Here is a 17537-nt window from a genome sequence, read left to right on the forward strand (position 1 = left end):
TTCGAAATTGAAAAAAAAAACTGTTTAAATTTTGCAAAATAGTTTAAACTTGAAAAAATGTTCAAAAATTCGCAGAAAAGTCTAAAATTAAAAAAAAAAACAAAATTAAAAAAATTGTTCAGAGTTTGAATTTTTTTACAAAATTTAAAAAATTTGCTGAAAATTGAAACGTGTTTAAAATTTGATAAAACTACATAAATTTTGGAAAAAATGTTCGAAATTCACAAAAAAACACTTATAAATATCACAAAATTGTTCAAGATTTTTTGAAAATTGTTAAAATCGTAAGAAAAAAAATCAAAATCGAGCATAGAAAAAAAAGATTTAAATTCGGAAAAACATGTTCAAAACTTTAAAAAGAGAGTACCTAAAATTCAAAAAAATGTGCGAAATTTAATTTTAAAAAATATATATATATTCAGTTGACCAATTTTGGTTCAATTGGCAATGAATTCTGGGGGGAAGGGGGCGAAAAAGTAAAACTCGTATCCCAATTTATCGTAAGACCCATCGCTGATTTCACTCACACACACACACGCGTGTCCACAATTCACCTCAATTCTCTTCCACCTCATCCTCCTACATTTCTACTTTTATAATCATCACATCCCATAAATTTTCATAAAACTGTTAACGCCGCCTTAGATGTGGCAGGCCAACAAGCGTGTTTAAAAGATTATTATGAAATTTCACCGCCGCTAATTAATAAACAAGCGAACCAGAACACAGAGAAAAACAGTCGAAGGGGAAAACTACAACAAGCTGGGCCTTGTGGTTGGGTTTGGCCCAGCTATATGCATAGAAGAAAGAAGAACTTATTACACAAGAAGCTCTACAACCGAACCGAACCGTACCGTATACATCCTTTTTAATAACTACAAAAGTTGATAAGAATAAAGGCGTGGTGAAGCTAGCGAACGAAGGGATTTTCAACCCTTTTTTTGAGGCAAGGAAAAAAAAACGAAGAAAATAATAATCAAGACGTAGATAAGGCAAGAAATGAAAATAACGTTAAGTTCCCGTTATAAGTATAAGGATAAATCCCACATAACAATTACCCCATATTAAAAGTTTTCACTTGAGATGCCATCTTTTAAAATTCGTCGTCTTACCCCTCGTAGTCGTCGCTCGAGCTGCCTTCGAAGAACACGGTACAGGGTGCTGCTGAGGTGGTTCGCGTGCGATATGCTTGGATGCGTAAGTACGTTGCAGGGTAGATTTTTTAGGCATTGGGAAATCGATATTTTGAAATTGTTCGGCTTTGGCCATTTTTTGGAAGTGGAAAATTTCGAAATTGAGTTTTAAAAAAATAAAAATTGAAATCAGAAGTTGGAATTTTTGAAAAATTTTCTAGATGTATTTTTTTTAAAAAGATGAGTGATGCCCCCTTCCCCTATAACCCTAATAAGGCTCAAATTGGGGCAATATTTCGACTGAAGGAGTCGATTGCAAACAAAAGCAATATTTTTGAGAACGAATGACATCCAGAAAAAAATTCCATACCCAATTTTTCAACCCTTCACACCCTCGAATCTCATCGAGTCGTCATCTATCGCCATTTTCCGCTAAAAAATCACCATTCCCAACCCCCTTTCGAACTGTAATTACGCATCCGTGTCATCGGAAGCGGCAGCACCGCTTCAACTTGTGTATATTTTAGGTCTGTTGTTTAATTTCGCAGGAACACTGTAATTTACTGGATGGTTCGAATTTCCCTTCATAAGCTCGTATTAAAGCTTCCTTAGAAATTTACGCCTCTTAAGTGATATTAATCCTTAATTGGAGTACTGGCAAAGTTTATACTTGTTTTCGAAACGTCTCCGCCCGCCCCCCTCACCCCTCCCCCATCTCGATGCCTCTCGCGCGCGCGTCGACAAATTTTACAAAAACTGCCATCCGCCCGTCAGATCGTTCATTAAACAAGCAAACTTTTAAACTTAACGCCGTATAAATTACTAACGAAGCTTTTACTGCGCTAAAACTCAAATTAATTTTAAACACTTTTCTTTGCTACTGCAGCTGCTGCTGTTGCTGCCGGCAACGGCGGTGGAAAATTTTCTTCAGCTGGCTCCTCACTCTCCTCTTCACGTATCCCAATCCTCTCGTGTTACACAAAATTCTCGACTCTAACTAGCATTATATTTGAAAGCTTCCAGCTTCCAGCTTCTTTTCTCTTATATACGTAACATTCTTTTCTTTCTGCCATGAATACCACCTACCTCTCTCTCTCGTGCTTTCAATCTTTATTAAACTTTCTTGTTTTAGTACTACGTAAGTTACTCCTACTCGAGCGTCCGCCGAGTTAAAATTACACCGGAAAATCAAACTAATGAAATTTAATTTAAATTTCAAATTTTCTCAAAGTATGTACAGAAGCTCTCGAGCATATATAGGCGTGTTTTGCACACGGTGAGCTTTTCCCCCTGCTGTGTCCCTGAGGGTACAATTAGGATACGAATGTGATGAGATTCTCCATTTTTTTTTTCGGAATAAATTGGCTGAGAATTTATGTTTTGGTTCGAGGCACCAGAATAGTTAAATTGTTAAAGGATTTTCTTTAAATTTAGCCCCCCCCCCAAAAAAAAGAAAAGCTGCTCATGTTACAAGTCAGCAAAAATTTCATCGAATTGTTTTCCTTCTCGAACGTCAAACGAGAAAATAAAACAGATCTACCAGCATTTAAAAAAAAAACAACAACAACGCAGCAAAAAAAAAACTATAAAACTATGAAAACAACTCGACTCGGGTACTTATGAAACGCAATTTAAATTCTCGTCAACTTTTCTGGAAAAGTGTCACCAACTCGGAGCACAGTAAAACTTTTACCAACTGTTCGTAGTTTAGTAGCTGCCGGAATGCGACATGTTTCGTTAATATAGTTCGCAACGTCATTCAAATAATATAACTTGTGAAAAGTTTGCAGTATAATTTTGAGAAATTTCTAAATTTTCTCGATAATTTTACCTGTTGACTATTTGCACGCAGTCGAGCTCGAGAGTCGAGAGCTTATTAGACTGCTGCTAGAATACGAGAAAGGTTGTCATAGTTTTGAATTCGGTTTATGAATATTTTGGGTTTGGTTTAATTTTTTATGGCGTTTTGTGATGGTTCCATTTTAATTTTTTATAATTTTTTTTGTCTGAAGGAAAGATTGAGATGAAACTTTTATCTATACCTATACTGTTTTGTAAAAAATTGCATTTGAAGAGACGTTTCACGATTTTTATTGAACATGATATTTTTTTTAAATTATTTGTATCAGTAATTTACTGAAAATATGCCTAGTCTGGAAACTTGTCACCAAAAAATTATTCATCAGAAGTAAAATAAAATAAATAAATAAAAGTTGACCAAAATTCACCATAAAGTTACTGATAACTGGCAAAAAATTAGATAGTAATTTACTCAGAAATTAGTTGAAGTGATTTGCAAAAAAAAAAAAATACAAAAAAAAATTATGATTTGCCAAAAAGATTACAAGTGACTGCCGTAGAAAAAATTACAAGAAATTCCCCAAGAAAAACAGTAATTTGTCAAGAAAAATACTAGTAAATTAGTTGATGAAAAATTCTAGATAATAATTTGTTGAGGAAAAATTCTAGTACCTATGTAACTAGTTGATGAAAAAAACTAGTGATTCGTTGAGAAAACGTACTAGTAATTTGTTGAGAAAAAATAGTATCCACTTATAAATAAAAAATATCAAGGAAAAATGCTAGTAATTAGTCTATGGAAAAAAACTAATAATTTGTTGAAAAAATGTAGTATAGTTATTTATTGAGAAAAAAAAATAGTGATTTGTTGACGAAAAATTACTAGGAATTCATCTATAAAAAATTACTAGGAATTCATCTATAAAAAATTACTAGGAATTTATCGACAGAAAATTGCTATTAATTTATCGACAAAAAATTGCTATTAATTTATCGACAAAAAATTACTACATAGTAATTTATCGACAAAAAATTACTACATAGTAATTTATCGACAAAAAATTACTAGTAATTTATTGACAAAAATATAATTAAGCGACAAAAATTGCTAGTAATTTACCTTATTGACAAAAAATTACTAGCAATTCATCGACAAAAAATATTAGTAATTTATCAACAAAAAATATTAGTATCTAATCTATCGACAAAACTTACTAGTAATCTATCAACAAAAATCACTAGCAATTCATCGACAAAAATTACTAGTAATTTATCGACAAAAATTACTAGTAATTTATCGACAAAAATTACTAGTAATTTATCGACAAAAATTACTAGTAATTTATCGACAAAAATTACTAGTAATTTATCGACAAAAATTACTAGTAATTTATCGACAAAAATTACTAGTAATTTATCGACAAAAATTACTAGTAATTTATCGACAAAAATTACTAGTAATTTATCGACAAAAATTACTAGTAATTTATCAACAAAACTTACTAGTAATTTATCGACAAAAGTTACTAGAAATTCATCGACAAAAAATACTAGTAATTTATCGACAAAAAATACTAGTAATTTATCGACAACCTTGTGACTGTTTAAACAATATAATAAAAATTTAAAATAAAAAAAAATTACTAGTAATTTATCGACAAAAATTACTAGTAATTTATCGACAAAAATTACTGGTAATTTATCAATAAAATTTACAAGTGATTTGTCGAGAAAATTCACTAATAATTTATCATGGAAAATCACTAGTAATTTGTCGAGAAAAAATGTTGATGATTTATCAAAAAAAAATCATTGGTAATTTGATGATAAAAACATACTAGTAGGTAATTTGTCAAGAAAAATTACTAGAAATCAATACCATAATAAAAAGTAATTACTTAACCCAGAAATTACAAAGTAATTTACCACAAAAAATTTACGTATCTTTGGAAAGCTCATTGAATGGGCAAACCTTATTGCCAGAAGAGGTATTTCACAAGTTGGATGAGAGCCCCCCCCCCTCCATAAAACCGTTTTGAAATTTCAAGTTGAATTTGGAAAAAATGTATATCTTTATTTCGAGCACACCTGAAGAGAAAAGATGCTAAGTATAAAAACGTAATATACTGCATAGCATAAAACTGCAAGTTCTATTCATTTTCAGAGTTGTTTAAGAGTTGAAAGCAAACGCTCTTTTTAATTTCGGTGAAAAGTTATGGGTTCTAAGTGAATACAAAATTGTCATAAAAATATCCAATTCTCAAAAAATCTCATCAAATTTCTTGCACCAACAATTTGGAGGACTAATTCACCCCGGGTACTTTAAAATACAGCGACAACGCTGCTTTTGGCATAATTGGCCATAAAATGAATCATCACGAGCGAATTTTTGTTCAATGTACTCGAATTTTACAAAATCTTTTTATACAAGTCTCTGAATCAATAATTTTCGATAGAAATAAATCAGCGATAATTAAGCAAAAAACTTACCGTTAAATGCTGAAACAGCCACGCCCTTAAAATATTGGTTGCTACTTTAGGGAAAATACCCCTCTTCTTCTGGTTCTTTTTGCCATTAGTTTCATCGTCTTCTTCGCCAGTACCGTCGCCGCTGCCGACACTGGCATTACTTGCATCACCTTTAGGGCATTAGGAAAAAAATACAACATCAGTAAAGTCAGCGATTTAAAAAAAATCTGATATATTTACGTAATAAAAAAACGGAAACTATTCCAAATTCTTCAACAAAATATACCTTGGCAAAAAAAAAAAAAAGAGCAACTTAATACAGTACGATGAGCCACAGATGTTCTATAAGCTCGCCTCTCTATATGGCTCTATAGACTCTTTATAAGTATTCAGATCTCAGACGAACTCTTCAAAAAAAAAGAGTAGGTTAGGTATGGCTACAGCAACAACAATCATTAAAATCATCCGCCAAACGGGGCACGCCCCCCCCCCATCCCAACTTACATTAATCCGAAAAAGAAATCGTTGTTTGCGGTCGCCGCTCCAACCCTGAGGCGATTTCTCCATTTTCCTCAACAAACGAACACAGATTACTTTTCCGTTTTATACGCTCACAAGCTACGAGTACAATTCTCATGTACGTACGCTCAGCTCTCTCATGCTCTTGCTCTTGCTCTCTGGCAGCAGCAAAGCGAAACGGAGGGCAGGGAGAACGTGCGCGTGTCACTATCAGGTCCACTCCAGTACATCATCAATCTTGTCGAGCGACTTTTGTCACACAATCATCCTCCCTCGTCCAACCCTATCCGAGCACAGCAGCGTAGTACTATTTTCAAAACGAGAGAAAAAAAATCGTTCTATATACGAAAGGGAGAAATGTATATTTTTGTTGTGTAAGAGGAAATGCAAGAACCCTCTTAATCCGATCAAAACATTTCCGCCTCCTTTGCTTATACTCGTAGTACTACTGTGTATTTTTTTTCCTACTTCTATTTCTCTGTGTCCTTCTCCTCATCCTCCTCCCTGGATCTCTCTCGCACAAAATGTACTCTTTTGCAGGACTGGCAGACTGCAAGCCCCCCTTCCCCCACCCTCCTACCAAAGATTATGTAAAAAATGTCCCATGAATCGAACCAAATGCGATGCAGTTATGTTAAAATATGTGTAGGGTCGATTAAAAAAGAATAAATTTCGTTCTACGAGTCACAATATCACAGAAAAGTTATGAGTAATTCGAAATAAAATCAGGCAAAAAAATTATTCGAGAGATTTCAATTTTTCATATTTTCTCAAAAATTCAATACACCTGCGAAATTTTGAAACTCACTGAAATGAAAATAATTCATCAGAGCTTGAGGTCGAGAGACGACTTATTTCCTCACGTTTTTGAAAGAATTCTTCCCAAGATCCTAAACCAAAAATAATAGAAAATGAAGTCTTCGATTTTCAAAAACAAAACTACCTCAATCCACATTTTTGACAGAAAAGTTAGAAAATTTGGGGAGAGGGGGAAGGGTGAGGAGGGTGATGACAAAGCATTAAAAAAATTCCCAATATCGATATCCTCAAAATACGAATACACGCAACAATGTTAAAACGACTGCTGTCAGATGGATAAATGTACCACGAATCGAAACTTCCGACAGTTGCTTAATTTGCCTAGCCACTGGCAATGCTGCAACCCGCACCGCAGCCTTGGTTATTATTTTGTATAATTTATGCCGTATATAAACGTAACCTATCGAATCGAACTGGTTCTAACACACATGGCAAATTAATTCACACTCCTGGCACATGATTTACGTATGCATTGTATTGTACAATACCCAATAAATTTTACTCATCATTTTTTTTTTCGTTGAAAATATACCTAGTTTTCTGAAACTTTGATTTTTATTGGAATAAAAGTGAACTTCCGAAGTATAATTGATGCGAATTTCACGAGTTTATATTCCTCACCTCTCCGCTCCACCTCTTTCCCTAAATTTTTTACAATTACTCGTTGTAATGAAATTTCTGAAATATTGATCACATGATCACGTACCTGAGCAATCTTTGGAAGCAGGGAGGGAGGAGAGGAGTATCCAGAAGATCTCGTTGTCAATTCAACTTTTAATAAAATTATATTTTTTCCAAATTCTATTTTTTTGTGAGTTCAAGAAAATAATCATCATTGAAAAGAGTAAAAAAATTACTCAAATTTTCCTACTTCTTTTTTCTCTCTTGCATTTTCGACTCCAAAATGATTTTTCCCACATCCAAAGTACCTAATCATCCTTAATTGGATAGGTATGTATTTTTTGAACCATTTTCAAAAGACCATTGAGAGGGAGGGAACATTATTTTGGGTATTTTTTTTACTGTTTCAACCAGTGAGAAAGAGGAAGGAAAAAAGGGGGAAAATAGTTAAACTTGAAAAAGAAAGAGTTGAAAAAATAGACAAAATCTGAGGAAATTTTTTCGAAAATATTTTTTTTCATGTTGATTCAGTTCTTAAAAAATGAATCGTTTTAGGAGGAGGGAGAGAGGTGGGAGTGAGAGGAATTCAATTGGTGGCTTCAATTGGAAAATTTTCAATCGGTACAGGAAAATGAATTTTTACATTTTTTTCCATCAACTTTATGAGGAAAAAAATTGAACAATTTAAATTCGTAGATACATAACTAACAATAACTAATTTTGAAAATTGAATGAAATCTCATATTGACTCTTTGGAAAAATGATGATGAAAAAAAATGAAATTTTCATGCTGTAATTTGAACTGATACAGAATTTTTTGAAGTTTAAGTTTCCCTCTCTTACCTTTTCAAACAAAATATCTGATTCAACTGGTTCTAATATCGACTAAAATTAAATTTTCCCGCAGAAAGTTCATCAGAAACTCTGTGACCAAAATTCCAGAAACCTAAATCAATTTTAGATTTTTTCGTGATTTTTTCCCCCAAAATACAATTAAAATCGAGTGACTATTTTTAAAATTGAAAATGGTCAATTTCCCAGTGATTTTATTACGATTTTTTACGTTCTTTGGTAAAAAAAAAGGTCAGAATTTCTGAGGGAAATTTACAAAAAAATAAGACTTATTGAGGCCAAAATTAGACTTTTTAGAAATTTGGCAAAAAACAAAAAAAAACAGTCTCTTGGGAACTTTGGTTAAAAAAACAAGTAGGACCTTGTAGGAAATTTGAGCAAATAGTGAGACTTTCTGGCACTTTTGATGAAAATAAACAAGACTAATATTTTCTGGTTTTAAAAAAATAATTTCTTGGAAATTTCAACAAAAAAGGTAGAATTTATGAGGAAGTTTGAAAAAAAAAGTTAGGCTCGTCGAGGCAAAAAATTAGAATCTCTTGGCAATGTTTAAAAAATAGGAAAACCTTCAGCCATTTTTGAAAAAAAAAAAAAAAAACAGAATTTCTGGAACACTTTGGTAAGAAAGAAATATTTTTTTGACATTTTCGATAAAAATGCATGATTTTTTAATAAACACAAGAAATCGAAATTTTTTGGCAATTTTTACAAACAAAGTGAATCTGATTTTTTGGGTATTCCGGCAAAAGGTGTGATCGAAAATCAACACTTTTTGGCATTTGTGGTGAAAAAAATCAGAATTTCTCGACAGTTTTGGAAAAAAGTAGGTAAGATTTTTTTTCTGGAATTTTTGATGAAAATACAGGACTTTTTGGCAAAAACAACGAAAAGCAGAACCTTTCAAAATTTGTTGAAAAAAGCAAGATTTTTTGGCATTTTTTTTTCAAAAAGTAAGATTTATAAGAAATTAGGGCGAAAGGAGTGACTTTTTGGCACTTTTGATAGAAAACTAAGACTTTTTGGCATTTCTGGTAATAGAAAAAAAACAGGATTTCTTGCCAATTTTAGCAAAAAATATGAATTTCTGACACCTATTGGTAGATTTTTTGGTCATATTGACAAAAAAATGAGAGTTTTTGGGATATTTTGTCATTCTTGATTCTTGGGAAGAGAACTTGACTTAGGTCATTTTTCCAGAACTTCTCAGACCTGTTCGTGGTAATGAAAAAGTTTTTTTTTTTTGTATTATGACAGAAAAGCACAACTTTTTGGAAATTTCATCAACCCTAGTAAAACACACGAAGAAAAAAACTCTAAAAAAATACTACAGACACGAAAAAAACCATTCAGCAGGCCGAGCAACGAAGACAGAAAAAGACCTACGTCTACTCCAGCACTTGTGGCAAGCACCAATTCTTACAGTATAAGTTTACACACAAATACACACACATCAGCTCTTGCTCTATAGTACACCATACGCACGTTAGAGATGAAGTTATCAATCAATGCCGATTCAAGTCAGATAATTGGGTCCGTAGAGATACACAGAGAGAGAGAAAGAGACGATCGATGTTGTCATTTATATAGTATAGTTACTCGTTCTATACGTACCTTACGTACAAGTCTCTATGTATACTCTCTCTCTGTAAATGTACAAACCTAACAACACATGGTACAGTAAATTCTCGACCATTATATTGGCCGGATTGGTCGAGTTGCCTCGCACCGCTGCACCTGCCAATTGCCATATATGAGCATCACGTTAGGCCAATATGGCTCAAAAACAATCCCCTCATATCGTCATTAAACGCCCTTCTACTTTATCGCTCAGTTATTTTCCTTCATACTTAGACTTACCTATAACTTTAGACAGCATATACTTCATAATAGGTCTACCACAAGTATTGTTATTGCATAATATAATCAGTCGAGCTGAGACAGAAAATACACTTATCCTATTTTTAAAAAATTTTTTAAATGACAATTCCAAAAAAAAGACCATATTTAAAAAGAAGCATTTATACCTCTATTTATTTAGGTAAATTTACCAAGTGATCAGTATTATGACATGAAAATCTACCATACACACTAAACCACAGAAAGAACATTCTTTCTATCCACGATGAAGCATACCTACGTTGTGCAAGTCTATAATATGGTACTCGCTCGCGACTCATACAGAAAGTGAACCAAAAACCAGTGGATGAGGGTTGGACGAGAGGGTATAAAAGACTTCGTACGAATACTGCACACCGAACAACCGAAGAACGCCTGTAAATGATGTTCGTTTTTGAAAACTGTCAATCGCAGACATATCGGACCATCCTATTACTTGCACGCGTGTGCTTTTTCACCAGACAATATATAACGCACGTTTCGACATCTTTAGAATGGCCCCTCCACATACCTCCCACACACACACACACACACACACACACATTTTCGCACCACTCTATACACCACCGATCTGCTGGTATAAATACCATAAAGAGTACCTATAGGTAGATGTACCCAGCAGGAAAAATACACCAGAAGCATCCGAGTGCACTCGAACGAAGCTATATTATACCTACGTAGAAATTTTACACACGATATGGTCCTCAACCTCTCGCCATAGAGAAGAGAGGAGAAACCTACAAAAATACAAAAACTAGCTAGTACCACACGTAGCAATACGAAACGGACAAAAATACCTACAAAGAGTACCTATATACTCGTCGTGTATTTTCATTGTATCGAGTAAATTATATAGGCGTACATGGAAACCTGGTCATTATATCGAGGGAAGGGCGTGAAAAAAGTTAAACGTCGTCGAGTGATTCTCTAATTACGTAGTGATTCTCATTTTCAAAATCATATCTTCGGTCATCTTTCACCAAGTATATTTCATCTCTACCAGAATCCAAATCGTCTCATCCATGGCCCAGAAAATACCCTATACTTTGAGATGGGAAATTCCAGCAAAAAATTCTCAACAAGGTCTAAAAATTGGTAAAGTTCTCCTCAAACTTTGGTTTGCATTTTTTGGGCTACACTTGGTTGCACGAAACATGGCGCTCGGTGATTGTTCGAATATCATTAATGATTATTAGCATGAATATATATTGGGAAACTCCTCTCTGCCTCCTCTTGCCTATGCCTATATAGTCGAAGTATTCGAAGCTGAGTACCATTATAAGTCTATAGAGGTATACTATAGGTACTTCGATAATGCCCACAAACTGTAATTTAAATCTCGAATGCGTGCCTTATACACCGATAAATAAAATGCTCGGATTGGGTATATTTATGTGAAGAGTGTGTGAGTGTGAACGATGAAGCAGGTTCTTTTTATACCCTGGCTCGAAGATTCGTAATTTAATAATGGCCGCACACATACATATTTTTCAATATAGGTAGCATTATTTTGGTCTGTTTTTACATTCCAAGTTTCTCATACTCTTACAAATTGCTCATTTTTTCCTCTCTTTTTATCGTTTTTGAACCCCGAAAGCTTGATCTTTGATGAAGTATTGGAATTTTTCAAATGAAATTATTGCTCTAAATTTTGTCCACATCTTTCAACCTTAAATTAGGTAATTTTCATTTCAAAAATAATACTCACAGGAATTGTATTCTCCGGGACTACCTAAAAATACGGATGAATATAGGACGCCTCTTCTGGCCGCTTCATTGACTACTCGAGGATCTCCTGGCGATGGCCATTCACGTCCTCTACACCATTTACCTGCGAACAAGCAAAAAAAAAACCATTCATTAATATCACGTTTCCATCGTCAAAATTCGAGTATTTAAAAAATGCAAAACAAATTATTACATTATGAAACATATAATACGATCATCAAACGACGATATGATTAAATTATCGAAGGATTTATTTATTATTTATACTCTGACTTCCCTTCCTTGCAGTTTGTTGTTCCCTCATCTTTCGTCAAATGGACGAAGGTAATAAATAAATATTATTTATTACCATCGTCGATATAATATAAACGTAATAATAACTGACGATGTTTCTTTCCCTACATGGGCACAGGGGCCATACAAAATACACTCGATTGATTTGTCACGCAGATATTGTCAACTATCTTGGGGAAGAGAAAAATGGGGAAAACAATAAGGTCATTTCCAGACTAATTCCAAATATTAGGTACATAAAATAAGTGGAAATATGGTTCGTACCCAAATAAAATAAAAATTGGGACTTTATCTCCCCCTCCCTCTCCCCCCCAAAAAAATCAAAAAAATAGTCGAGTTGAAAAAATAATTCCATCCATCCCTGTCCTTCCTCATGAGAAATCGTGCCAGAAAAAGGAAAAACAAAACTTCATCACATTAAGCATTTTTATAATTCCACCCCCTCCCCTCTCCTAAAAAAATTCACAACGCAAAATTTTTTAAATACTACAATTATTTTACAAATTTTTACTCTTTTTTTTCTCTCCTTTTATAATGAAATATTCGTGATCGTAATTTACAAACGTTTAATGACTTTTCTCGACTTTTATGACCACTTGTTTTGAATTATAATTAAATTACCTACCGAATGACTTTAATGATTTGTAGCAAAACGTTTCGTTTTCAAAAAATGTTTCGATTATGTTTTTAAGCACCTTGCTTGCGGCGTAACTTCATTAAAAAGATCACTTTTAGAATTTATAGCGTTGTTGGTTTTTTTTTTTTTTTCTCAACAAACATTGAACAAAGTAGGACCAACATTTGTGTGTATTTTACGAAATAAAAATACAAAATAAACATAGAACGATTAAAAAATTGCTCAATTAGACACCAAATTTGGTCGATGAAAAAAAAAAGGAAAGAGGGAGACAATCCACCTGCTCATTTTACACGAAGTTCCAGATGAATTCTTCAAAATAAAATCACCACATTCGTCCATTTTATACCCACAACTTTTCCATATTACTTTTAACTGGATATATGAAAATCCAATGAAGAGGAAAGAATGAGGAGGGGGTGGGAGGGTCGTCGTGAAGAGGAAGGAATGAGGAGGGGGTGGGGGAGGGGTCGTCGAGATTTTAAAAAATATGTGTTCTCTTTTATGTGAACTTGGACGAACATTTTTTCAGATTTTTTCATAGGGGTAGAAAGGAGGGAAGGGAGAAGGGTGAAAATTCATCCGAGTCGAGATTTTTTCGAGCCAGGAATGATTCATTTTCAAAGAAAAAAAAAGTAGAAAAAAATTTAAAATTCTGAAAAAAATACTCGAAATGAAAAAGTTTGAATATTGGTCAAAAAAATGAAAAAAACGAGACTTTTTTGTATTTTTGGTAATTTTTTAGGAAAAAAGTTGGATTTTCTGGAAAATGTTGGCAATTTTAGTAAAAACAAGTTTTTTACGAATTTCAGCAACGAAGCTAGATTTTTTGGACGTTTGCGTTGAAAAAGAAGAATTTTGGGCCCAATTTTGACACAAAAAGTGGAGTTTTGTTGGCAATTTTGGCAATAGTGGATTTTTTTGTTCAATTCTGAGAAAAATATCCAATGGTCAAAATTTATTCAAATCAGGATTTTTCGAGCCAAAATGATTAATTTTTCAAAGAAAAGGAACTAGAAAAAATCAAGAATTCAAAATTCTGAAAAAAAGTACTCGAAATGAAAAATTTTTATTTGGTCAAAAAAATGAAAAAACAAGATTTTTTCAAAGTTGAATTTTGCAGAAAATGTTGACAATTTTAGCAGAAACAGAACTTTTTAGAATTTTAGCAACGAAGTGAGACTTTTGATCATTTCTGGAAAAAAGTAAAACTTTTGGCCCAATTTTGGCCAAAAACTGAAGTTTTTTTGGCATTTTTGGCAAAAGTGCTTTCTTTTGTTCAATTCTCAGAAAAATTCCCAATGTTCAAAATTTATTCGACTCGGGATTTTTTCGGGTCAAAATTATTCATTCAAAGAAAAAGAAGTGTAAAAAAAATCAAAAATTTCAAATTCTGAAAAAAATACCCGAAATGAACATTTTTTTATTTTGGTCAAAAAATGAAAAAAACAAGACTTTTTCGTGTTTTTGACAACTTTTAGGAAGAGAATTTAGTTTTGTGGAAAATTTAGGCAATTTTAGCAGAAACAAAATTTTAGTAACAAAGCGAGACTTTTTGGAAATTTCTGGCAAAAAAGTAGAGTTTTGGTCAAAGTGCAGTTTTTTTTGCAATTTTGAAAAAAAAAAAACATTTCATCACACTTTTGGTAAAAATTAGAATTTTTTTCCAAGTATAATTTCAGCAAAAAACAAGACTTTTGGCAATTTTTGGCAGACCATAGAAATTATTTTTGCTCAATTTACGTAAACAAAAAAAGTAGGAAAGAGCAGCAACTAAAACGATATCATTTTGACATTTAAAAAATGTCTTTTCGGTGTTGTATTTTATGAAACTAGGTTACTGATAAAAGTGCTGGAATTTCACGATGACGCGACCCTGTTTATTGTCATCTTTCTTATTTCCACCCTAGGGTGGGTCGTTTTAAAACTTTTTTTCAAATTTCAAAGCACGAGCCGAGAGGCCAAACGTTGATCAAAAAATTTGAAATTTTTCCTGCATCTTATTTGAGGTCATTTGACCATGATTTTTTTTAGGGAGCATCAAAATTCTAAAAAAAAAAAAAGTTGAAAAACGACCCACCCTATTCCATACCAGCTACGTTACAATCCATGTTTACATTTTTTTTCCTCTTCTTTTTATTTTATAGTAGCGCTATAAAAACAAAACGAAAACCTTTTAGCTGTCTTTGGGTATAAAATATCGTTTTGTAACCTATTTCCCCCTTTATTTCTCGAACCCGTATAAAGATAAGTCTGATTCGCGGCGCAAGGGTTTAAGCGTTTAGAAAATTTATAGATCTATTAAAAACATGCACAACACCTATGTTATGGTCCGAAAAATTTTTACGTGTTTTTCCCTTCGATGAGCTCGCTGGGTGGATAATTTATGTTTCTGTAACATTTGAACATATTTTTTTCATTCAAAAGTAGCAAAAAAAAAAAAGGAAATCGATGAAACAAATTGATTTTTTAAAATAATTTTTACTGTGCTGAGGCACCCACGATTACATCCCTCCTCCCCCTCTTTGTTGGTCGTCTCGTTCGAACAATTCCTTATCCGGTATCATCATCGAGTCGATGTGCAGGTTCGCTTGATTTTTATTCTTTTTCTTTTCTTTTCTTTGCTCTATACTGTGCTACGATAATAGCTTCAATTTAAGGTTAACTTTTTAAATAGCCAGATATCTTATTTTAAAAACGACTCGGTCAAAGTTGCCGTTTCGTTATGGATAATTGTACGATTCATTCGTGCCCATCTAATAGCAAACTGCCGCACAAACTACACATAAATGCGATACCAACACAAGTTTTACGTAGTGTAGTAGTTTTTCCATCCTCTCTTGATATAGTTGGTATTTTCTCGTGCTCTGTTTCTCTTATTGCGGTGGATGGTGCTGCGTTTCGTTCTTTTCATTTCCTCTTTATTTATAGTAATTCTTTCTCTTTATGATGTTATGGTCACCGGAGGTCATTCAATTTTTTGAAGTTGAAGAAAAAGAATGAAATGCATTATTGTATTTTGAGGGATTCTCAATACACGAGCAGTCTTCGATGCAGTTTTCCATTTTTAAGTTTTCAAAATTGCAAAATGAACTGCATTTTGACCCAAAATCATCGGAAAGTTTTGCTTTTTCATCTCACATGGTAGCAGAGCATGGTTTTTCAAAACCGTATATTTTTCCACAATATCGAATGATTACATGAGCATTGAAAATTCTGAAAATTTCAAGGAGAAGTCCCTCTCTACATTGCCTCTAAAAGCCATTTATCTCACATGGTAGCAGAGCATGGTTTTTCAAAACCGTATATTTTTCCAAAATATCAAATGATTACACAAGAATTGAAAATTCTGAAAATTTCAAGGAGAAGTCCCTCTCTACATTGCTCGAAAAGCCATTTATCTCACATGGTAGCAGAGCATGGTTTTTCAAAACCGTATATTTTTCCAAAATATCAAATGATTACATGAGCAATTGAGCATTGAAAATCCTGGAAATTTTTGGGAGAAGCCCCTCTCTAAATTGTCCCTATGAGTCATTCATCTCACATGGTAGCAGAGCATGGTTTTTCAAAACCGTATTTTTTTCCAAAATATCAAATGATTACACGAGAATTGAAAATTCCGAAAATTTCAAGGAGAAGTCCCTCTCTACATTGCCTCGAAAAGCGATATTTATCTCACATGGTAGCAGAGCATGGTTTTTCAAAACCACCTATCTTCCAAATTTAAAGTAATTGGATGGGAATTGAAGATTCTGAAAGGGAGTAAAACCTCTCTATACTAAGATGAAATGCCTTTCATCATGATATGGTAGCAGAGCGTGGTTTAAACTTGAAATTTTCATAATCTGTTTTGAAAAATTCTGAGAAAATGAATAATTATTGCTACAAAGAGGCTGCAATCTATCAGCACAATTAGTTTTTAAGGTTTTTAGGTGAACCAAGAGCTGATTGCACGGTTATACACCAGTAAAACACCGAGAGTCACCTACTATCCCAGTATTGGTGCCATTTCCATCCAAATTTTATTTATTTTTAATTCGATAGTATAATATACAATATATAAAAACGCTCGAATCATTTCATCGTCTTCTCCTGCGATATTTTCCCTCAAATTTCCGGTTCTTTGTACGTCCATATTTGAAATAGATCTACTGGTATAATAACTCGGTGATCTGGGGGGAAAATATACACACCGACGACGGAAAATATCCGCCCGAGTGTATTTTTTTCTCCAAGTTCGAGCCATAGTACGCGGTATGGAAGCAGTTAAAAAGTAATAAATCTTAACCGCGGGCCGATGTCAACGAAAATTGTTAACAACTTTGTAGACTATGCTGTGTGATGCAGTTACTCGTACACTACGAGCGATGGTTACTTTACTGCTCTTTTTCCACCGTGCGTCGTTTTCGGTTTTGGGTTATTTTAAATTATGGGCTCGACCTGACTTGATTACTATCATTAGTGTCCGAGCATTTAATTTTTATTTTTTACGTTATTACCGGCGATGCGCCGAGTTTTTTTCTATTTTTCTTTCTCGCGGTCTCGGTTTTTCTCTGAGCAGCTCTGTGTGTGTGTGTTAATTTACCGCTATATGAGATGTACTACGAGTATCAGGCAGCGTGGACTGGGAGGGATTCTCTCTCTATGGCGAGTTTATTGTTTATTGACCTCTCTGCTTATGATGATGGTGATGTACTCGGAGACCATGAGAGTATTTGCTATATGATTTGGACGTAATGTACCCTTCGTTCTGTTATGATCACAGA

General features: G+C 33.4%; 1 protein-coding gene across 4 annotated transcripts in view; it reads right to left on the reverse strand.

Moving 5' to 3' along the window:
- The window catches only part of hth (homothorax), a 329596-nt gene that overhangs the window by 81576 nt on the left and 230483 nt on the right, over nt 1–17537 (reverse strand). For all 4 annotated transcript variants that reach the window (XM_065366196.1, XM_065366195.1, XM_065366194.1 and 1 more), the window contains 2 exons: nt 11818–11940; nt 5424–5572 (listed from right to left, as the gene is read on the reverse strand). In XM_065366196.1, the coding sequence (XP_065222268.1) occupies nt 5424–5572; nt 11818–11940 (272 nt within the window). The remainder of the gene's footprint in view (nt 1–5423; nt 5573–11817; nt 11941–17537) is intronic.

Source organism: Planococcus citri, chromosome 5 (genome assembly GCF_950023065.1).
Source record: "Planococcus citri chromosome 5, ihPlaCitr1.1, whole genome shotgun sequence".
Taxonomy (NCBI): domain Eukaryota; kingdom Metazoa; phylum Arthropoda; class Insecta; order Hemiptera; family Pseudococcidae; genus Planococcus; species Planococcus citri.